Genomic DNA, 24,573 nt, shown 5'->3' on the forward strand with positions numbered 1-24,573 from the left:
CCTGCTGAGAGACTTCCCTTGCAAGTATTCCTCTCTTAGTGTTATTGGTTTAACTGTAAAGTCTAATACAAGTAAAACCCTTTTCCAAAAAGAATAGCCTTAGATAATAGTGTGCTGACAGTGTTACCGTGAACTCAAAAAAAGAGTGGAGAAAGGGGAAAAATCTATACTTCGGAAATGGAAACCTTTTTACGTCATTCAAAAATATAAAAAACTGCAAGCATTTTTGTGTGCAGCTCAAAAATCTCAAAACTGAAACTATGAAGGGCTGCTCAAAAAATGTGCATAAAATGTTGGAAGTACTGGCAAAGAGGAGATAACTGTTTTGTTGGACATTTATATCGAGTTAGACATCTCTGTCAAGTGGAGGAAGAAGACAACAATAGCAAGAACCACAGAAATAAGATAAAACTGGGAAAGAAACACCATAAATGGCATGAAGAATCAATAAAACAGAAAGAACACTGTTTCAGAACTCACATGCTCAATCTAAAGGACGTCAAAGTAGAAAAAAAAATGAAGAAAAAAGAAATAGGAACAAAAGGGACAGAAGAAGGAAACAGAGGACATGGCAAAAAGATTAAGTACTGGGGAAAAACAGAGAACAGTGAGAGAATTGAGGAACTGAATTAGATCTGTGATACTATTTATTTACTACAGTGAATAATAATGATGATGATGATGATGATGATGATGATGATGATGATGATGATGATGATAATAATAATAATAATCAAACTGGACACACTACATTAAGGAAACATAATGACAGTCTTGTAAATGAAATTTTTTATTATATATTCATTAGTGACGGGGCCAGATGCTGGCTTGCCTGGATGTGGTCTATAGGCATTTTCCACACCCACCTATGTGGGTTGGACACAGATAGACAGGATACACGGGTTTTTCCCTGCGGGGGGTCTGGCGGTACCATTAAAATAAGAGGGTGGTTTGAAAAGTTCTTGGAACGGAATAGAAAAAAGTATTTGCATCACTGAAACTTTTTTTATTTTTCAGTGTAGTGTCCTTGTAAATTAATGCACTTGGTCCAATTATGTTCCAGTGCCTTGATCCCATCTCAAAAATCTCCAGGTCTACAAAATAGTTGTTAGCTCGAGCTACCAATTCTTCGTTTGAAGTGAATCTTCATCCACCAAGAAAAATTTTCAACTTTGGGAAGATATGGAAGTCTGACGAGGCCACATCTGGTGAATAAGGCTGGTGTGGCAACAATTCATAGCTTAGTTTGTGTAATTTTGCCATAGCGATGGCATGTGTGCGCTTGCAGGAGGTTAGCTTAGTATTCTCCTGTAATTATTTGCTAAGTGAGGAGATAATCGGCAAACAGAATCCCCTTCACATCCCTCAACACTGATGCCATAACCTTTCCGGCTGAAGGAGTTGTCTTCTATTTCTTTGGTGGTGAAGAATCACCATATTTCTACTGCTTTAACTGTTGTTTTGTCTCTGGGGTGTAGCAGTGCATCCAAGTTTCATCTGTGGTCACAAACCAGCACAAAAACTCTTGTTCGTTTCTCCTAAAACGGGCCAAATGTTGTTCTGATATGTCCATTCTCATGTGGTTTTGATCCAGCATCAAGAGTCATGGCACCCATCTTGCAGATAATTTTTTCATTTCTGATGCCTCAGTTAAAATGTGATATACCCTTTCAGATAACATTTGGCAAGTGTGAGAAATTTCACGTACTTTCAGTTGGTGATTCTCCGTCACCATTTTGTGCACTTTTGCAATGATTTCTGGAGAAGTGACACATCTTGGCCGACCACTGTATTCTGGAAATGGGCATGAATGTCCTTTGCTTTCGTACCTTTCTTTACAAAATACTTAATCACTACCCAAATCTCGACCCACTCCCCCTCCCAATCTTCGCAAATAACTATGTGGCAACAACAGAGCCACATCACCACCACAGCTCTCTTCCAAGACCACTGACATGGCATGTATTTATAGGCAACAGTCCAGTGAATGTCATGTGAACAACTCTTTGGCTAGTGCTGACATCTCGTGGTGACTCTGAGAACTTTTCAAACCACCCTTGTATCTTTAGGAGTAGTGACCCCCATCATAATAATAGCCGTGATGTGGATGTGGCTCTCTCTCCATGGAAACTGAAGTAGTACCACACCAGTCTCAACCCAACATTGGCGGGCTCTAGGGTATTGGAAATGAAGGAAAGAATTTCAGACTATTTCACACACATAGTATCATTGTCATTTCGTAATTTTCGTAGGGCATTATGAGTTGATCTGTTTAAAAAGAAAGAAAAAAAAGGCTGTCGTGAAATACTTTGAAATTAAATTATGAGGTCGAACTAACTCCTATACACAACTACACACACTTGCGTTCATTACTTTGTTACAAATATTTTGGACGGATTCTAGCATCGGGTGAAGGATTGTGAGGTTTGCAGTTCCCCATAATATGTTGTGTGCCACTACACATATGAAGCAGCTACATGAGTAGTAGCCCATATATGTCTTCCTCTTTTTGTAGCTTAGAAAGTAATGCAACATCAAGTTTAAGAAAGATTCTGTGATGTCAGATACATAATTGTTTCTAAGATGTAGAATTTGTCACATAAGTATGTCATTAAGGTGCAAAATTTGACAGCCTGCTAAAGTGTTATGCACCCTGTCAAATGATAAAACATTTTCTATGATATGTTCTGTCCCCTCCCCCACAGGTTTGTGTAAATAATGTGAAGTGGAAGAACAACTTTTTTCTATAAACTGTATCCTCTGACAGGCAGATAATTTCTAACCTTTTTCTTCACATTATGCTACAGAGTATGATGAACTCAGTGTTGCTGGTTGTTGGCTAATAGATCACAGTGACGGAAAACCTGCATTGCGTGTCAGACAGTACTGTTTTGTCCCAGTTCTCATTAACTCTGCACAATATGTAGAAGAGACATAGTTTTGTGAGTAAACTGAAATATGATTATGGTAAATATGTTGAAATATCAAAATACAAATATTTCCCTGCTACCAGTTGGGAGGAAAGTACAACAGTGTTTGTAACTCTACAAATTCATGGAATATGTGTTGTAGGAAGAGTCAGCAGCAAGTTACTTTCTATCTCATACATCTGACAAAATCACCACAACAGTGAATTTAGAAGAATGCAACTTTAAACAGAATGTGCGGACAGCTGAACCATTTTTGAATAGAATAGCAGACTGGGGGAGGGTATTTTTTACCACATGCTACGAACTGACTTGTGGGCTATAAATGTACATGTGGATGTTCATAATTCAATGAACTTTTTTTTCTTACCTTCTGCTCTGAGTTTAGAACCTGTTTTTCATGAATTGGTTGTGTATTTTCTATTTTTCACATTTATTTATTCAGAATTTAAATATTGACTCCCATATATGCAGTGGTTTCTGTCCTGTTTATTTTGGTTAGCTCTACATAAAGCTCTTACTTTTTTCCTTGTGTGACTACTTTGTTTTTTGCCTAGATATGCGACTTCTTCACTTGATGGCAATTTTTGCGAGTATCCCATTTCCCACTGAAGAAGAGATACCTGCCCCGATCCAGGTATATTCATTCATTTAGATGCATGTTTTAAAATAGTGCATGCTCTTGAAGTATTGTCATTTATTGTCAGTTCATTTTGTGTAAAATACAGGGTTATTACAAATGATTGAAGCGATTTCACAGCTCTACAATAACTCTATTATTTGAGATATTTTCACAATGCTTTGCACACACATACAAAAACTCGAAAAAGTTTTTTTTTAGGCATTCACAAATGTTCGATATGTGCCCCTTTAGTGATTCGGCAGACATCAAGCCGATAATAAAGTTCCTCCCACACTCGGCGCAGCATGTCCCCATCAATGAGTTCGAAAGCATCGTTGATGCGAGCTCGCAGTTCTGGCACGTTTCTTGGTAGAGGAGGTTTAAACACTGAATCTTTCACATAACCCCACAGAAAGAAATCGCATCGGGTTAAATCGGGAGAGCGTGGAGGCCGTGACATGAATTGCTGATCATGATCTCCACCACGACCGATCCATTGTTTTTCCAATCTCCTGTTTAAGAAATGCCGAACATCATGATGGAAGTGCGGTGGAGCACCATCCTGTTGAAAGATGAAGTCCGCGCTGTCGGTCTCCAGTTGTGGCATGAGCCAATTTTTCAGCATGTCCAGATACACGTGTCCTGTAACGTTTTTTTCGCAGAAGAAAAAGGGGCCATAAACTTTAAACCGTGAGATTGCACAAAACACGTTAACTTTTGGTGAATTGCGAATTTGCTGCATGAATGCGTGAGGATTCTCTACCGCCCAGATTCGCACATTGTGTCTGTTCACTTGGTGAAGAAAAAATGTTGCTTCATCACTGAAAACAAGTTTCCCACTGAATGCATCCTCTTCCATGAGCTGTTGCAACCGCGCCGAAAATTCAAAGCGTTTGACTTTGTCATCGGGTGTCAGGGCTTGTAGCAGTTGTAAACGGTAAGGCTTCTGCTTTAGCCTTTTCCGTAAGATTTTCCAAACCGTCGGCTGTGGTATGTTTAGCTCCCTGCTTGCTTTATTCGTCGACTTCCGCGGGCTACGCGTGAAACTTGCCCGCACGCGTTCAACTGTTTCTTCGCTCACTGCAGGCCGACCCATTGATTTCCCCTTACAGAGGCATCCAGAAGCTTTAAACTGCGCATACCATCGCCGAATGGAGTTAGCAGTTGGTGGATCTTTGTTGAACTTCATCCTAAAGTGTCGTTGCACTGTTATGACTGACTAATGTGAGTGCATTTCAAGAAGCATGACATACACTTTCTCGGCTCCTGTCGCCATTTTGTCTCACTGCGCTCTCGAGCGCTCTGGCGGCAGAAACCTGAAGTGCGGCTTCAGCCGAACAAAACTTTGAGTTTTTCTACGTATCTGTAGTGTGTCGTGACCATATGTCAATGAATGGAGCTACAGTGAATTTATGAAATCGCTTCAATCATTTGTAATAGCCCTGTATAAGTGAAACCCTGCTCCAACTATGTAATTAATACTATACATGTGCTGATGACACAAAATGCTCTGGCTTCTTTGCCGTACTGTAATAAATCCGTCTTGTGTAAACAAAGTCGGACATCACAAGTCGCACTCATGGGAACTGTGTGTCAGCTAAGGCCTTATTCACTGACTAAATATAACAGAGGTAATGTTAAATAATGTTAGATTGTCAGACTACAAAAAGCATGAAAAACCATCTCTGGGTTAAACACCTCTCCGACTCGAGGTACAACATTGAACCCATTTCTGAAAAAATATTAGTCTGATGCCAAAAAAAGATTAGGGATGTGCAAAGTGTGCTTAAAGCACAAAATAAGAACTGAAACTGTGGGAATGTACAAGGTGTAAAGCACATTACATCTACCACAAGGCTTTCAAAACGGCCATGCCGTGCAGTACTACCAAGTTTTTGAGTTTTAGGTACCTTCCTATTAGAATTTGTTCAAGGGGAGTATTTCTTCTTGTAATTACTTTTTTGTTGACCATATCTACACTTAAGCATCATGTTATTACACTCCTTCTGAAGAGGTCATACCTGAAGACACTCAAGATTATAATTTCTATTAAAGAGTTGCTTGTGTGTAAAAATTTATATTTTAAAGTATTGTTTGAAATATTGTTTGGTAAAAATATGTATTAAAAGGAACAAGAATTAAATTAGTGTTAACACCTACAAGAGCAGTGTCACATGAAACAAATAAACATCTGGCTATGTAGCACGTATTCACAGGTCAGCTTCCACTTTTGGAACACAACACAGGAGCAATTCTGCATGCATGGATTCAACAAGTCCTAGGTATGTTTCCAGAGGTATGTGCAATCACATTTCTCTGCACACGTCAAGCAATTCCCATGAATTATGTGCTGGTGATTTGTAGTGCTCAATAATGCTACAGATGTGTTCCATCGGGTTCAGACTGGACAAGTTTGATGGCAAAGACATCAACACGAGCTCACAATAGTGCTCCTCAAAGCACTGTAAGCAGATTGTGGCCTCAACATGGACAGCTATCTTGCTGGAAGATACTGTCACCACTGGGGAAGACATTAGTCATGAAGGGATGCAGATGGTCTGCAATAGCATTTCCCTAGTGCAAATCTTAAAAATGATTCCATTTGAAGTTGATGTAGTGGTACAGCAACCAAATTATTGCTACTATTTAAAGAACAGTTGTAGGTTGCACAATCTTCTTTATCTATTCAAGAATGATGCATTTCGCCCAGAGAGGGCATCATCAGATGACCTGAAAATATAATGCGAGGATGACATTACAATTAATCTGGCATGATTCTAACCTGGACTGCTATAAAAGCAAAATAAGCTGCAAACACCAACTGAATAAAATCGCAAAAAGAAACATAACGACACTTTCATTAGAATATGAAAAGTTTCCTGCGAAAAAGCATCTGCGTTATGAAGATATGATGCTGAATAAAATGTTCTAAAAGGCAACCTGTACAGAAAAAATTTAAAAATTAATTGATAAAAGCTCTGGTATCAGGCATGAGTAGAGAATGAAGGAGAAACTATGCGGGTTACCTCACGAGGTGATGACAGCAGTGCAGAACAATACCGTGCACATGAACTGTAAACATAGCCACATATTAGAATGGCACTTGAGTCCTGTCTGCATTCACATACAAGGGCTGTTCAGTAAGTAAGGTGACTTTGCAAATTATGCGGGCAGTGTACATTCGATTATTGACCCCTCTTTTTTTTGTTATGTTGGTACACATGTCCTGAGCATATGTTTACAGTTTCAAGTGTACAGCATACTTCGTTAGTTTTTGACAGATAGAAAGGTTAGACATGTTTTAGTGTGCTCGGCGATTTTAGATTATTATAAGAAAATGGAGCAAAGTATTTGCATCAAATGTTGTATAAAAAATGGAATCAAGTGCTCTAAAACATGTTAAATATTGACAGTGGCATATGGTGAGTCTGCTCTAAGTAAAAAAACTTTTTTTACAAGTGGTACAAACTTTTCCAAGATGGTTGAGAAGATGTCAATGACGAACCTCGCTCTATACGTCCCAGCACACCAACAACGGGTGATAACATCAAAGCCGTGAAGAAACTTGTTTTGGAAAATTGTCAAGTTACTGTAAGAGAAATTGCTGAGGATGGTGGCACATAGGTCGGCTCGTGTCATGTAATTTTTTTTTTTGATGTTTTGGGCACGAGATGTGTATCAGCGAAGTTTGTTCCAAAACTTCTTAATTTTGATCAGAAGAACTGTCGCATGAGCATCGCTCAGGAGCGCTTTAATGATGTCAGTGATGATCCTGATTTACTCTTAAGGGTCAGAACTGGTGACAAAACATGGGTTTATGCTTATGACGTTGAAACCTAATCGTCCCAATGGAAGCATCTTGGAGAGCCAAGACTAAAAAAAGCATCCAAGTTCGATCAAATGTCAAAGTTTTGCTCACTGTTTTTTTCCAATGGTGTAGTCCATCATGCATTTTTGCCTCAAGGTTGTACAGTCAATAAGGAATATTACCTTGACATTATGTGCCATTTGTGGGAAGCAATATCCAAAAAATGTCCGGAATTGTGGAAAAATAATTCATGGCTTCTGCATCACGACAATGCACCTGCTCATTCATCATTACTTGTGAGAGATTTTTTGGCCGAAAACAACACAATCATCATCAATATTCACAGGATTTAGCCCCCTATGAATTCTTCCTGAGGCCAAAACTGAAGAGACCTGTGAAGGGACGAAGATTTCCAACAATTGAGGAAATAAAAACTGCATTGCTGGAAGTACTCAAGGCTGTACCAAAAAGTGCTTATGAGAAGTGTTTCGATGATTTGAAGAAGTGTTGGCACAAATGTATTGTATCTGAGGGGGATTACTTTGAAGGAGACAACATGAATATTGATGACTGAATAAATATTTTTTCTTAAAAATATGAAGTCACCTTACTTTTTGAATGCACTTTGTAGTGCGTTTATATGTATGCACTATGTGAATACGGACATACGTGCTGCTCTGCTATTAGCAGAGAGTGGAGCTTTCGGGTAGTGTCTACCAAATAACTTCCCATTGTGCAAATTAAATTATGCCTTCAGAAGAAAATTTTATCTGGTATGTTGGCTGTTTGCTGTAGAGATGCAGTCTTTTTGTGTAGGGACATAATTTCATAACGTCATCAAGGTATCGGCAAGAGTTATTTTTCAACTTTGTGTTCCTTCTTTGATCTCAAGTTTTGACCCTCCGGGACAGCCACTGAGCACATTTGCACATGCAGACTGTGGTACATGACCAATTTAAAGTATGAAAATAGTTTTAAATACGTACAGATGCAGGTAGTCTGGATGCTGTGCATCAGAAAAATAGCAGAAACAGTTAAGAGAAAATAGGTCACTCATTTGCAAATCTGTCAATTCAGTGACAACCAAATATCACTTAAGCTCTTAGTCTGTGTGTCAGATAATGTCACTGAGCAGTGCAGTATGTGTGGCATTGATTTTGCAATATTTAATGATTATAGCATTAACTGTATCACACTTTGTAGGAACACAAGGAAAATTGTCACATCATAATAAATTTCATTTTTGTTGCAAAGATAGAAAACTAATAAGTTAAAAGACATTTTTTCTTTTATATAAGTTTATTTCCTGAATTTCTTCACGTTTGCTTTCACCTTTCAATGCCAAAATAAAGGCTTTATAAAAGACTACACTTTCTTACATTTTGTAAAATGTTTGTATGTTTACTGTCCATTGCTATAATTAAGGATTGTATTAACTCTTGAGGTATATCATTCCAATTGTTTATTTGGTAATTCTTGATGTTTAGGGCCTAATTTACACATAAATTTCCAGTTCTTTTCAAAAAGTAAATAAAACTATTGATAAATAAATGCACTCCATTGCAAAATACTTCCCTTCTTGAATAATTGCTTTGTACTTGCTGTTTGTATGTTTTCCCAAAACAGAAAATAGCATCATCAAAAAATGGTACATCACTACTACAAATTCACAGACTATTTCCTTTGACAAACAAGAGAGTACAAACTCATTTTGTGACACACATTACACAAACTCAGATGAACTAAAATTATTTTGTCTGGTATAAATTGTTTTGGATCAGACAAAATGATTTTCGTTCATATTAGTTTATGGAACAATTAAATGAACATAGGATTGAAGTTGATTTGATTATAATGTATTAGTGACTCGTCATTGTACAGTTTTTCCTCCTGTGAAGATGGTTGTTTAAGTAGAACCAGTAGAGAGTAAAGGTATAGTGTGTTTACGGAGTATAAGACGCTAAGACTATGTCACACCATAATTTTTAAGCAGTTTTTTTAAAGTAACATTTTTATCATTTTTATTATTAGATTGCAAAGCCAAACCACAAAAAATCTTAGTTTATAAAACTGAACTGACATTTGAAATACCTGAAAACCATCATCGTTGTTGTCCTCTTCATATATGATGATCTTCATTGCCATCGAGTGTGTTACTTCTGCCGAACTTCTTGAAAGATTTAACAGTAAGTAATGCCTTCTCTCACTCTAGACCATGACTGTTTCATCCACTGACACAATTGTTTGATTGTAGGTCATTTTAATGCTCCCTTCAGTGTGAATTCGTGTTGGGATTCATCTGTCATCCATTTGTTCCATTCTGTTCTCGTATACACTCTAGTGGTTTGTTTATTGAGACATAAAGAGGTTGCAGTTGTGAAGCAAGTCCTCCCAGAATAACAGCAAGCTCTGTATTTCCCTGCCTTAGTTTCTCTTTCACAGAATTTTACAAATGACTACTAAACTGACATAGCAGGAGAGGAGAGAGAACTATTCTTCAATAAAGCACCTTTCCTCTCTCTCTCTCTCTCTCTCTCTCTCTCTCTCTCTCTCTCTCTCTCTCTCTCACTCTGTTAATCCACAATTTCATGCTAGTCTTGTCCATCCAGCCCTTGTCATGTACATGAACACCACCACCTGGCAGTGTGGTACCATTTCGTGCTTGAAAATGATCATTGGATTAAGTTTAGCACCATCAGCACAACATGAAGTGTGGTGCATTCTTTCATGGCTGCTTATTTTTATAGTTACAATTTTAGCATCTTTCATGGCAACAGTTCTGTTGCTCTGCAGATCAAATGTCAGAGGAGTTTCATCCATATTAGCTATTTGGCTTAGTTCCACATTTTTTTCCCCCCCGAATTGGAGTAATAAAGTGAGGGAAAGATAATATTTTATCTTCATAGTCTTGCGGCATTTTCAGAGATATTTTGGTTCTGGTTCGCGTGCTAAGTCCAGACCCTTCATAAACCTGCAGCTCCAACCAACTCCACCCTTAAAGTTAGTTAACTTCCACTGTAGTGCTAAGTTGTGAGCTTGTATTTGAATAATTTTTGTATTAATTCCAGAGCCATTTTGATAGCATCCTTGAATCCATTTCAATATGTCACCTTCTAGTTTTGACCATTTTGAATTCAGTCCTCATTTAGTATCCTTCGTTTTTTCAGTTCTTCTTTACTAGTCCTCCAATTGCGAATGGTTTTTTTATAATGAAACAAGCTACTAGCAAAACTATTGTACTGTTACTGATAAAACAAATTGCTTTCAGTTCACTGGCAGCATAGACTGCAATGACACATCGTAGGTTAGATAGTGCTTTGTGTTTGTGATGGTGGGATGGTAAGGAGGCAGTTTTAGCAACCTTGTGAATCCCCGCAACCTGTGTTCGTTGCATCGGTACACTGCTGCCAGTTGAATCCAGTGTTCCCAAAATCAAACACTGGACATTTTTATATTAATTTCGAGTATAAGATGCACCTGAATTTTGGAAGCAATTTTTGGAAGAAAGAAAAGTGCATCTTATACGAGGTGCATTCAAGTTCTAAGGCCTCCGATTTTTTTTCTAATTAACTACTCACCCAAAATCGATGAAACTGGCGTTACTTCTCGACGTAATCGCCCTGCAGACGTACACATTTTTCACAACGCTGACGCCACGATTCCATGGCAGCGGTGAAGGCTTCTTTAGGAGTCTGTTTTGACCACTGGAAAATCGCTGAGGCAATAGCAGCACGGCTGGTAAATGTGCAGCCATGGAGAGTGTCTTTCATTGTTGAAAAAAGCCAAAAGTCACTAGGAGCCAGGTCAGGTGAGTAGGGAGCATGAGGAATCACTTCAAAGTTATCACGAAGAAACTGTTGCGTAACATTAGCTCGATGTGCGGGTGCATTGTCTCGGTGAAACAGCACACGCGCACCCCCTCCCAGATGTTTTTGTTGCAGTGCAGGAAGGAATTTGTTCTTCAAAACATTTTCGTAGGATGCACCTGTTACCGTAGTGCCCTTTGGAACACAATGGGTAAGGATTACGCCCTCGCTGTCCCAGAATGTGGACACCATCATTTTTTCAGCACTGGCGGCTACCCGAAATTTTTTTTTTGGTGGCGGTGAATCTGTGTGCTTCCATTGAGCTGACTGGCGCTTTTTTTCTGGATTGAAAAATGGCATCCACGTCTCATGCATTGTCACAACCGACGAAAAGAAAGTCCCATTCATGCTGTCGTTGCGCATCAACATTGCTCGGCAACATGCCACACGGGCAGCCGTGTGGTCATCTGTCAGCATTCGTGGCACCCACCTGGATGACACTTATCGCATTTTCAGGTCGTCGTGCAGGATTGTGTGCACAGAACCCACAGAAATGCCAACTCTGGAGGCGATCTGTTCAACAGTCATTCGGCGATCCCCCAAAACAATTCTCTCCACTTTCTCGATCATGTTGTCGGACCGGCTTGTGTGAGCCCAAGGTTGTTTCGGTTTGTTGTCACACGATGTTCTGCCTTCATTAAACTGTCGCACCCACGAACGCACTTTCGACACATCCATAACTCCATCACCACATGTCTTCTTCAACTGTCGATGAATTTCAATTGGTTTCACACCACGCAAATTCAGAAAACGAATGATTTCACACTGTTCAAGTAAGGAAAACGTCGCCATTTTAAGTATTTAAAACAGTTCTCATTCTCGCCGCTGGCGGTAAAATTCCATCTGCCATACGGTGCTGCCATCTCTGGGACGTATTGACAATGAACGCGGCCTCATTTTAAAACAATGCGCATGTTTCTATCTCTTTCCAGTCCGGAGAAAAAAAATCAGAGGCCTTAGAACTTGAATGCACCTCGTAGTTCGTAAAATATGGCATTAGTACAGCTGATGGCTTATAGATGCATTTCTTCAAATATTTGACAGCTATTGTGTTCGGCTTGGGGCTCTGGCACACGGTACTGCATCTGCAGCAGCAGTTGGCCCCACAGTGATAAAATGAACTGTTACAAATTGGTTACGTGATGGTCAGCACCGAGCCAGGTGCCCTGTAGTGTGCGTTCCACTGACCCCAAACCAGTGCCATTTGTGACTCTAGTGATGCCTTTTGAAGGCAGGTTGTAGGTCTGTTGCATTTTCTGGCAAAAGCTGGTTTTGCCTCGGTGCTAGTGATGGGCCGTATTGGTTAGAGGAGGCCAGTTGAATGCCTGCAACCAACCCATCTGAATGCTACACACATTGGACTTCCAACTGGAGTTACGGTCTGGGGTGCAATTTCGTATGATAGCAGGAGCACTCTCGTGGTTATCCCATGCACCACGAGTCCAAATTTGGATGTCACTCTGGTGGTTCTACCTGTTGTGCTGACATTCATGCCCAGCATTCCAGGGGATGTTTTCCAACAGGATAACACTAGCCCTCATATTGCTGAAAGACTTGGCAGTGGCTTATCTTGTGTGTGCATTAACCTGTGATCTTGCAATGTTAATCACTTGAATGTGTTACCTAGACAAATGTGTTACCGAAATTTCATTATTCTACATTAATGAATTTTTGACGCTGCAATTTTTTTACATTAGTGTAGTTCTAGGACACCACCAAAAAATAACAAAGAAACACAAACTTTGCCAAAATTTTGCATTTCTGGTTATTTCTTGAATTCTTCTATATTCCAATGCATAGTGAAAGATTCATTCTAAAGTACTACACAGAATTTGAAACAAATCCCTTTAGTGGAGGATAATATCAGTCCTCCCCTATATACCCATTGTATTTTATTATATGTGTACAAGGTGACAATAAAGTAATGACACTGATGTGAAAAAAAAATGTTCCTTACCGTTTTAGTCAAGTTTAGTGTTGTCTCCTTCAAAGTAGTTCCCTTCTGATTGCACACACGTTTGAAAATGGTGTCCCTTGACCGCCATGTTGATTCTTGGAAATAGAAAAAAAAGTCGCACAGAGTGATATCTGGTGAATAAGGTGGCTGTGGTAGTACTGAAATTTGTTTTGAGGTTAAAATTGCTGTACTGACAGAACAGTATGGGATAGCGCATTATTGTGGTGCAGAATCCAATTATCAGCAGTGTTGGCACGGACACGAAGAACTCTTCTTCGAAATCTTTCTAAAATTTGTTTGTAGTAATACTGGTTAACTGTTTGTCCAGGAGGCACCCACTCTTTATGAACAATTCCCTTGGAATCAAAGAAGCACTCAAGAGGTTGATGGTCGTCCACTGTGGTCTTCATCTTCAACATTCGTTCTGCCTTCACTAAACATTTTATGCCAATGAAAAACTTGAGCTCTTGACATAACCTCCTCTCCAAAAGCCTTCTGAAGTGTTTTCATCCAATTTAATGCAAAAAGAAATGGCAAACGGTTGTGCAATATTATGCGGTTCCATTTCCGTGACGAGAGACACAAACATGTGTTAACTTAGTTTACTTATTACAGCACAACTCATGACTGAGCAGTTGCATCGACTTGCCGCTTGGACTAAAGCTGCTTACAGACCAAGGTGAAAGATATTGTGCCTATGCAAGCCTGCAGGGTTCCCACATCTTGCAAAGAAAACAAGTTTCATTACGTTATTGTCGCACCTCGTATATTAGAGGTCTGCAAGAGCCACTCATTCTCCCACTCTAGAATCACAGTGCGTGACCTTTAGGTGAGGGATAGAGCGAAAGTGAAATTTGATTTGAATGAATATATCCAGAGCGCGGAAGATGATGGCCATAAGTGCCTGGGAGAGATTTTCATTAGTGACTGATAACGATGTTACTACAAGTGCTGTAGCAAGTGCTGTGTTCTCCTTATGGATCCACCATCACACATCTAAAGGCACATGTCTGCATAAGATGTCACAGTGTAAGTTGTGAAGCGCTACTATAGTTGAATCCGTGAACGATAGTGGTTCACGCAAGTTCCAACTACAGTTTCATTAAAAGTTGCAGTACTTAAAAAGATGTGCAGAAATGTGGGCGAGAGATCTTTGTCCATTTAAATTAATATTAGGTGTAGGATTTTTTGTCAGAAGCTTCCAAACATCAGTTTAGAATTGGTCCATGTAGACGTCTCCAACATTTTGTATCATCTTAAGACACTATCATGAAACAGTGAAAGACAAGCCAATGATATATGACAAGGTAGGATGCCCAGCATTATCCAGGCCTTATGCATAAATGCATATGGATTTACAGCAAATAAATGACTGATGCGTATAGGAAAATGTGTGACACATCTAGTACTGCACACTTTGTTTATAGAGATTAGGTGCTGCAAAATATGATATTGGTGACAATTTTATTTTCTGAGAAGAAAACATTTGCTGAATGTATTTGAGCAATACATTGAGGAAACATTATTCAAATTGTCAGGAGTAAATCCCCAGTGTTGTAGTAAGATTTCATTTCTCACTGACTGAGGCAGTAATATGTGCAAGACACTGCAGCCTTTCAGCATTATGCATGCACTACACATGTTTTGAACACAGTCCTGAACCACATTTTCAGTGACCGTTGTTTGATAAATGAGGTTGCAGTTGTTTATTCTGCGACATAGCTGCCAAAGAGACTGTCCATTTCACGAAGAAAACTGGTGACATGAATTGTTTACAGACAGGCTTGAAGCAAGAAATGGAGAGTAAGTGAAACAGCTTGTTTAGGATGCTACATTTCATAGTGAGGCAGTAAAATAAAGTTGCGGAAATGCTTCTGGAAAGAAACGTCTCTGAAAAAGTTACTGGTTATGATAACAACATTGCAAAAGAACTCATGACATTTTTAGACCTATTCAAAGGTGCAATAGAAATGCTCGAAGGTGAGAAGTATCCAACAATTCAGTTTGAAATCAAGAAATGGAAAATCCAGGATGGAATATAACAATATTATGAAAAGGGAAGTTGCCACTCGCCATATAGCAGAGATGCTGAGTGATAGTATTGTGCCTATCTGTGACTCGGCATATCCACTATATGGTGAGTAGCAACTTTCCTTTTCATAGTATTGCAACAATTCAGTTTGTTTTGTTATGGATGCACAAACTGAAAAGTCAATGTGATACAGGGTCCGAAGATACTTTGATTGCTGTAGACATGGTTTTCTTGTTTAATACATGATGCGTGTCGAGCAAATGAAAATTGCACTTAACTGCAAAATCCTAGTTTCAGTGTCACCAGCGTTTTGGCAGCACAGTGTAACTGTAGATACTACAAGCATGGAAAGAGTGCTGTCTCCGTCTCATAGAGGAGAAAGTCAAAATTCTGATGTTGCACAGAACAGTAGCATTTCTGTGGTCACCCTTTCGATCATTCAAAATTCTGTGTCTCATAGAGATGGTATGTTAAACAGGGTCAGTCAAATATGTAAAGAGATTTCAGTTCCTGATAAGCTAGAACAACATTATAATGTGGCAGTAATATCTTACTATACTTTTGCGATATTTGTAAATATGTATTTAGTGCCATTGAGCGATTGTCAGCCACGTTCCATAGCTAAAACTGTGAAGTCCCTATTTTTGGAGTGACTGTACTGTAGGAGCTGTCATACTAAATCTACTGGCGATGCTGACTTTTTATTTAACCCAAATGGATAGTGGCGAAGACAGTGATCAGCTTCAGAGATGACAGAGTAATTGGAGTCTCTTTCCCATGCTATCTGATTTAGCCAAAAAAAGTTTTGTGTTCCAGACTCACATGTCACTAGCAAAAGAAATTCCGGCGTGGCATGTAGCCTTATCTCAGACAGACAAAGCAGACTTGATCCAAAATGTGTAGATTCTTTCTAATCGTGATAACAGTCAATAATTTGGAGCTAATTTTGTTCCTGTTAAATATCTTATTTCTTAGATTGTCAAGTTCACATATGTACATTTGAATCAATAAAGCACATGGTATTATAAAAAACATCAGTGTGATTTTAATTATCATTCTTGCAAAAGTTCATGGTTATATAGTGTCCCTGTGAATTGCCAAACTGTTTCAAAATATTCGTTGCTGCATAAGGCAAGCTGTTTCCTCTTATCCATCACAGAGGTGTTGCAATTAGACACTACCTCCCAGGAATATAGCATTACTATAATGATGAGAGTGTAGTTCCATCGTGTCTGCAAACACGCAGTGTTGCTACTAAAACGGTCGCAACAGCAGTGTGGCAAGTGCTGCCCTCCCCGTGGTATCTCGTTTAATCACAGCCTGTCCTCTTAGTGTGTTCGCACTCGAGTGAGCTGTGCTCGAGTGCACTGGGCTCGAGCGAGTATGGGTGAACAAAACACCCTGTTTACAGACCTCTTGTGTATACGTTCTTAATTTGTGTTGTGAATATGGTGACCTGTAACATCTTAAATAAATAGAACTTTATAGTTTCTAGAAACATGTAAGTTAATTGATTGCACTGTTAAAATAGTAATGACATATCTGCATTACAGGAAACTGGATCGAGATCATCGAGCACATCTGCTGTTGCCAAATACCTTGAATTTGAAGTGCGCAAACCGAGGCAGAGAGAAGACTCCAAGGTGCCATCTGATGAATTGGTTCAGGCTGTAGATCTGGAAGTAAAATTTGTGATGAAAGGTGAGTGAATCTGTGACGTACATCAGTAACGCTTGTATTTTATATTAAAAAAAACATACACTGGACAAAAACTAAGTTAACCCAAGGAGAGCTCATACTAATACCATGTAACACCCCCTACCTGCAGCCTTTTCTAATGGCATCAGTTCAGTGAGGAAGAGAATTCACAAGTTTCTTTGTATATGTCATATGCAGTATAAGCTCCTCATTGATGTTTAGATCCCATAGAGCTACCAAGTTGTGGGGATGTTATTGATAAATTTCACCTGCTGTCCCGATAATCCCTGACATTTCCTATGAAGTTAAGATCGGTTGTTTTACTCTGATGCGATGAAAGTCATGGGATAGCTCCTAACGTCGTGTAGGACCTCCTTTCGCATGGCATAGTGCAGCATCTCGATGTGATATTAACTCTTGTTGTTGGAAATCCCCTCCAGAAATTTTGAGTCATGCAGCCTCTATAGCCCACCATAATTGCAAAAGTGTTGTTGGTGCAGGATTTTCTGCACAAACTGATCTCTCAATTTTGTCCCAAAAATGTCCAGTAGGAGTCATCTCGTGCGATCTGGGTGTTCAAATCATTCACTTGAATTATCCAGAATGTTGTTCCAACCAGTCACGAACAACAGTGGCCCGGTGGCTCGTTGTCATCCATAAAAATTCCACCATTGTTTGGGAACATGAAGTCCATTAATGGCTGCAAACTGTCTCAAAATAGTCTAAACCACATCCAGTTAATGATTGGTTCAGTTTATAACGGATCTTTTATGTTGGGATAAATTTATTTTATTTTTTGTTAGATGTTTTTGTTAAATGGCTGAATAAATTGTAATTGGGAATGATGTAATTAAGCAGAGTACAGAATATAAAGTCAAAGAGATGTTCATTGGACGGACATTGTCATAATGTAACATCATTGCGTTGTTCGGTTGTTAAAACAAGTCGTTTGTGTTCTGTTCTGCTGTTCGGTTGTGCGCATATCTGAAAGAAATTATTTTGGGAACTAGAATAAACTTTCACATAATAGTTATGATTCGATGTTCAGACAAAAGGGGTTAACGTCAGTGTTAATTTGAATTTTGGGCGACAGGATTAGTTTTGACAGATACGTGAAAACGGACGTAACGAAAGTTGTTCGCATATCATCCTTGAACATGACTTTTTATTTAATTAACGATTGCGAGCTCATTAAAAGCTGTTATCTCATGATTAGGATCAATCCCTCTTTCCTCTTAGATAGTGATCATTCATTAACATTTATGTCATAAGAAAAAGGATTATTAATAAAAGTGATGTTAAGTGACAATTACGTGTTATTCCGTTAGTGTGGAACCGTATCTCTGAAATAACATTGATATATAATTTGTGTTAAATACTGAACTGAGATAGGAAGTAAATTGAAATTAGTGAACATTTGATACTGAGACTATAGAAGCAGAAGCGCTTAAGGTTTCTCTTCTCTAAAATGGCAAAACAGGTACAAACTTTAACTCAATAGTCGACATTATGTATTGCAAAGACATTAGCATTTCATACTTATTTTGACGACACGCTGTTAAACAAAGGAACATCAAGTCTCTGTACGAGTAATAAAATTAAATCTAAAAAACATAATTAATAACGGTGAACTCCGCTTTAAAAAACTGTATTGTGTGTCGCCATCAGGCAATAACTGCTCAACGCTGGAGACTTGTGTGGTGAAATTAGAAGTTGGGCATATAAAACAAACTTAAAAATCCATTGAAGCTACAGTGGAGTTGGCACAACACAACGTGGGCAGATATAAGTTGGACCAGGGGACCCACTGCATTCCACATAAACACAGCCCACACCATTATGGAGTCACCACCAGCTTGGACAGTGCCTTGTTGACAACTTGGGACCATGGTGTCTGCACCACATTCAGACCCTATTATCAGCTCTTACCAACTGAAATCAGGAGTTACCTGATCAGGCCACAGTTTTCCAGTCATCTAGGATCCAACGGATGTGGTTCACAACCCCAGGACAGGCTCTGCAGGCAATGTCGTGCTGTTAAGGCAGTCGCGTCAGTCGTCTGCTGCCATAGCTCATTAATGCCAGAATTTGCCGCACTGTCCTAGTAGATAAGTTTGTCGTATGTCACACATTGATTTCTCTAGTCATTTCGTGCTGTGTTACTTGTCTGTTAGTACTGACAACTCTATGCACGTCCCTGAAATTTTGTGTTCCCAGCACACCCTTGGCGTTGTGGATCTCAGAGTATTGAATTCCCATATGATTTCCAAAATGGCACATCTTATGTGTCTAGCTCCAACTGCTGTTCTGCTTTCAAAAATCTGTTAATTCCCATCCTGCAGCCACAAGCACATAGGAAACCTGCTGTTTTATAAATTGTTTGTGTGAGACTACCACCATCTGTATAGGTGCATATTGCTGTCCCTTGAGGTCTTGACGGAACTGACCTCGATGTCGTAGTCTCGTCTTCTGTAGCAACAGTCTCTATCACGACAAGGCAGAAAATGCCTGAGGCTGTTTGTTCGTTGATGTACACACCTTCATACGAGGTGCATTCAAGTTCTAAGGCCTCCGATTTTTTTCTAATTAACTACTCACCCGAAATCGATGAAACTGGCGTTACTTCTCGACGGTATCGCCCTGCAGACGTACACATTTTTCACAATGCTGATGCCACGATTCCATGGCAGTGACGAAGGCTTCTTTAGGAGTCCGTTTTGACCACTGGAAAATTGCTGAGGCAATAGTAGCACGGCTGGTGAATGTGTGGCCACGGAGAGTGTCTTTCATTGTTGGAAAAAGCCAAAAGTCACTAGGAGCCAGGTCAGGTGAGTAGGGAGCGTGAGGAATCACTTCAAAGTTGTTATCACGAAGAAACTGTTGCGTAACGTTAGCTCGATGTGCGGGTATGTTGTCTTGGTGAAACAGCACACGCGCAGCCCTTCCCAGACGTTTTTGTTGCAGTGCAGGAAGGAATTTGTTCTCCAAAACATTTTCGTAGGATGCACCTGTTACCGTAGTGCCCTTTGGAACGCAATGGGTAAGGATTACGCCCTCGCTGTCCCAGAACGTGGACACCATCATTTTTTCAGCACTGGCGGTTACCCGAAATTTTTTTGGTGGCGGTGAATCTGTGTGCTTCCATTGAGCTGACTGGATTGAAAAATGGCATCCACGTCTCATCCATTGTCACAACCGACGAAAAGAAAGTCCCATTCGTGCTGGCGTTGCGCGTCAACATTGCTTGGCAATGTGCCACACGGGCAGCCGTGTGGTCGTCCATCAGCATTCGTGGCACCCACCTGGATGACACTTTTCGCATTTTCAGGTTGTCGTGCAGGATTGTGTGCACAGAACCCACAGAAATGCCAACTCTGGAGGTGATCTGTTCAACAGTCATTCGGCGATCCCCCAAAACAATTCTCTCCACTTTCTCGATCATGTCATCAGACCGGCTTGTGTGAGACCGAGGTTGTTTCTGTTTGTTGTCACACGATGTTCTGCCTTCATTAAACTGTCGCACCCACGAACGCACTTTCGACACATCCATAACTCCATCACCACATGTCTCCTTCAACTGTCGATGAATTTCAATTGATTGAATTCAACAGTTTCAGAATAAACTTTTCTGCTACACATTTTGTGCCCAAAAATCTGAAAAAACTGCTTGACATGAGCCAAAGGATATGGCAATGTCATCAGCAATCTGATGATGCTATGATGATTTTCTAGAACATTTTTTTTTTTAATTTCTTCCACATCATGTCAGTGAATGATGTGCCAGGGTGTCCAGGGCAGTAGTTGTCTTCAATGTCTTCCCGACCATCCTCGAAACATTCATACTACTTGTAAATGCTTGCTGTATTCATATCAGATTCACCAAAAGCCACAGTCAACATTCTGAATGCAGTGCTGCAATTTATTCCATTTCTCAAGCAAAATTTATTGCAAATTTCTGAATCCACCCTTTTTGAAAGTAAAAATTTGCGGAGCACTCTAAAACACTTATAACCTTTTCGACTGACAGTGACAAACTAAATATCAAAACAACTGAAGATGCGAACATACATCAGGAACATTTGTACTAAAAAGATAAAAAAATTGGAAATTGAACATAAAAAGTCCGCAAAATCAAAAATTTTCTGTTACTTTTTGATCACATTTTGTATCAAACAAATTTGGACCGAATGAAACACGTGCCAGAGTAAAGAGTGCCCAAATGGTCTCATCTGATCAGTGTGCGTCCCTCTGGCACAACAAAGGGGTGAATTCTTGTACAAAAATTATCTTGTAAGTGTCAAATGACATTCTGTGATAGATTGTCCCGAGCATCTTGTTCCTTTTGTTGCAATTCGGCAGTGGTAGAATGACAAAGTTCTTGCTTCACCATACCCCATATATGTTCATTTGGTGAGAGATCTGGTGAACGTGTTGGCCAGATCAGTTGTTGTGCCCCACGAGGAGCACGTTCTATTGCAGCAGTAGTATGTGGCCGTGTGTTATCCTGCTGAAAAAGCACAGCAGACAGGAATGCCTGTCCAGTGCTGGTTACGTTACCTGCAGAAATACCAAGTGTGACAAGAAGTTGCCAACCCCACACATGAGAGAGTCTGGGTTGGAACCTGTGTGTTGTGGACGGATTCACTCCAGAGTAGCCTGCTCACCTGTTCTATGCTGTACACATATATGTCTGTTACTCACATTCAGACAGAAGCTACTCTCATCACCAAGGACAACAGAGTGCCGTGCCACTCTCCAATTAACTGTTTCACGACACCAGAATAGCCGTACATGGCAGTATCACGGGGTTAGTGGTAACCTGGTCAGAGGCACACACAATTTTAGTCCTGCTGCAAGCAACAGAGGGTCTATACAAGGGCGATGTGCTTGAGGACAATATTATGGAAATGGAAATATTATGGAAGTGGAAGAGGATGTAGATGAAGATGAAATGGGAGATATGATACTGCGTGAAGAGTTTGACAGAGCACAGAAAGACCTGAATTGAAACAAGGCCCTGGGAGTAGACAGCATTCCACTAGAACTACTGACAGCCTTGGGAGAGCAAGTCCTGACAAAACTGTACCATCTGGTGAGCAAGATGTATGAGGCAGGCGAAATACCCTCAGACTTCAAGAAGAATATAATAATTCCAATCCCATAGAAAGAAAGTGTTGACAGATGTGAAAATTACCAAACTATCAGTTTAATAAGTCACAGCTGCAAAATACTAATGCGAATTTTTTACAGACAAATGGAAAAACTGATAGAAGCCGACCTCGGGGAAGATCAGTGTGGATTCCGTAGAAATGTTGGAACACGTGAGGCAGTGCTGACCCTACGACTTACCTTAGAAGAAAGATTAAGAAAAGGCAAACCTACGTTTCTAGCATTTGTAGACTTAGAGAAAGCTTTTGACAATGTTGACTGGAATACTCTTTCAAATTCTGAAGGTGGCGGGGGTAAAATACAGGGAGTGAAAGGCTATTTACAATTTGTACAGAAACCAGATGGCAGTTAAAAGAGTCGAGGGACATGGAAGGGAAGTAGTGGCTGGGAAGGGAGTGAGACAAGGTTGTAGCCTCTCCCTGTTGCTATTCAATCTGTATATTGAGCAAGCAGTAAAGGAAACAAAAGAAAACTTCGGAGCAGGCATTAAAATCCAGGGAGAAGAAATAAAAACTGAGGTGTGCCGATGACAATGTAATTCTGTCAGAGACAGCAAAGGACTTGGAAAAGCAGTTGAATGGAATGGACAGTGTCTTGAAAGGAGGATGTAAGATGAGCATCAACAAAAGCAAGACGAGGATAATGGAATGTAGTCGAATTAAGTCGGGTGATACTGAGGGAATTAGATTAGGAAATGACACACTTAAAGTAATAAATGAGTTTTGCTATTTGGGGAGCAAAATAACTGATGATGGTCGAAGTAGAGAGGATATAAAATGTAGACTGGCAATGGCGAGGAAAGCGTTTCTGAAGAAGAGAAATTTGTTAACATCGAGTATAGATTTAAGTGTCAGGAAGTTGTTTCTGAAAGTATTTGTATGAAGTATAGCCATGTATGGAAGTGAAACATGGCCGATAAATAGTTTGGACAAGAAGAGAATAGAGGTTTTTGAAATGTGGTACTACAGAAGAATGCTGAAGATTAGATGGGTAGATCACATAACTAATGAGGAAGTATTGAATAGAATTTAGGGAGAAGAGAAGTTTGTGGCACAACTTGACCAGAAGAAGGGTTCTGTTGGTAGGACATGTTCTGAGCCATCAAGGGATCACCAATTTAGTACTGGAGGGCAGCGTGGAGGGTAAAAATCGTAGAGGGAGACCAAGAGATGAATACACTAAGCAGATTCAGAAGGATGTAGGTTGCAGTAAGTACTGGGAGATGAAGAAGCTTGCACAGGATAGAGTAGCATGGAGAGCTGCATCAAACCAGTCTTAGGACTGAAGACCACAACAGCAACAGCAAGCAGACTGTTTTCAATGGAGTGTAATAACACAGTAAGTGCAACATGTGCCAGAATTTTGGTCCTGGATAATGTTCATTTGGCCACTGCTGTTCACACAATGCATCAAACTGGACGTGCATCTGTACTATGTGGACATTGAGAACCTGGTCTACAGGTGTGGAACGTCGCACAGACCACTGCTGAGAGCAGCGACACACCGTATATATATCGTGCTGAACGTTTCAGTCCTGCTCACTGCAGTAAAGTATAAAAATACAACTGCGAAGTATGAAATATTAGAAGTTTAGATTCAGTAATTGTTTGTTACATATTAGTAATTTTTAAAAAGCTGTTAGAACGCATCAACTTCAGGATAAGCCAGTTTTCAGATACAGAAATTTAAATTTCTTTAAAAATATAAATTTATGAAACTGCCTGGGAGATTAAAACTGTGTGCCAGACAGAAACAGTTTGGCTTTCACAATTCACTTTTAGCTTTTAGAAGCTCAGTTTTACTTAATTTTCATGTGCTGTTTCTATACTTTTTAAACTTCCTCACAACTTATGACACACAACTGCAGACTGCAAAGGGAGTGTAGCTACAGTAGAACTTGTTTGAAGTTTTAAAACTTGTGCGAAGTTTTAAAAAACTGATGATAGTGCAGAACAGTAAATGAAAAGTGTTTTCTAAAAACAATATAAAATAGTGAACTTTTAAACCGAGATTGAGCTCATGTCAACTGCAGCCTCTGCTAGGAATGAGAGAGGAAGGAAGTTAAAGTCATCAATCTTCTGACTAGTTTGATTCAGTCTACCATGAATTCCTCTCCTGTGCCAACCTATTCATGTCAAAGTAGCACCTGCAACCTACGTCCTCAATTATTTGCTGGACGTAATCCAATTTCTGTCTTTCTTTGCAGTTTTTGTCCTCTAGAGTTACCTCTAATACCATGCAAGTCATTCCCTCATGTCTTAAGATGTCATACCATTCTGTCCCTTCTCCCTGTCAGTATTTTCCACATATTCCTTTCTTCTTCGATTCTGTGCAAATCTCCTCATTCCTTACCATATCAGTCCACCTAATTTTTGACATTCGTTTGTAGCACCACGTATCAAATGCTATGCTGTGATGCAAACATACATTCTCAAAATTTTCTTCCTCAAATTAAGGGCTTTGTGTGACACTAGAAGATTTCTCATGGCTAGGA

At 39.7% G+C, this 24,573-nt stretch overlaps 1 protein-coding gene across 1 annotated transcript in view; it reads left to right on the plus strand.

The window, feature by feature from the left end:
* The window catches only part of LOC126428046 (intermembrane lipid transfer protein Vps13), a 487,343-nt gene that overhangs the window by 80,402 nt on the left and 382,368 nt on the right, over positions 1-24,573 (plus strand). The window contains exons 16-17 of the mRNA XM_050089923.1: positions 3,485-3,564; positions 16,766-16,913. Coding sequence (XP_049945880.1) covers positions 3,485-3,564; positions 16,766-16,913 — 228 coding nt within the window. The remainder of the gene's footprint in view (positions 1-3,484; positions 3,565-16,765; positions 16,914-24,573) is intronic.

Source organism: Schistocerca serialis, chromosome 12 (assembly GCF_023864345.2).
Source record: "Schistocerca serialis cubense isolate TAMUIC-IGC-003099 chromosome 12, iqSchSeri2.2, whole genome shotgun sequence".
In the NCBI taxonomy this organism is placed as follows: Eukaryota; Metazoa; Arthropoda; class Insecta; order Orthoptera; family Acrididae; genus Schistocerca; species Schistocerca serialis.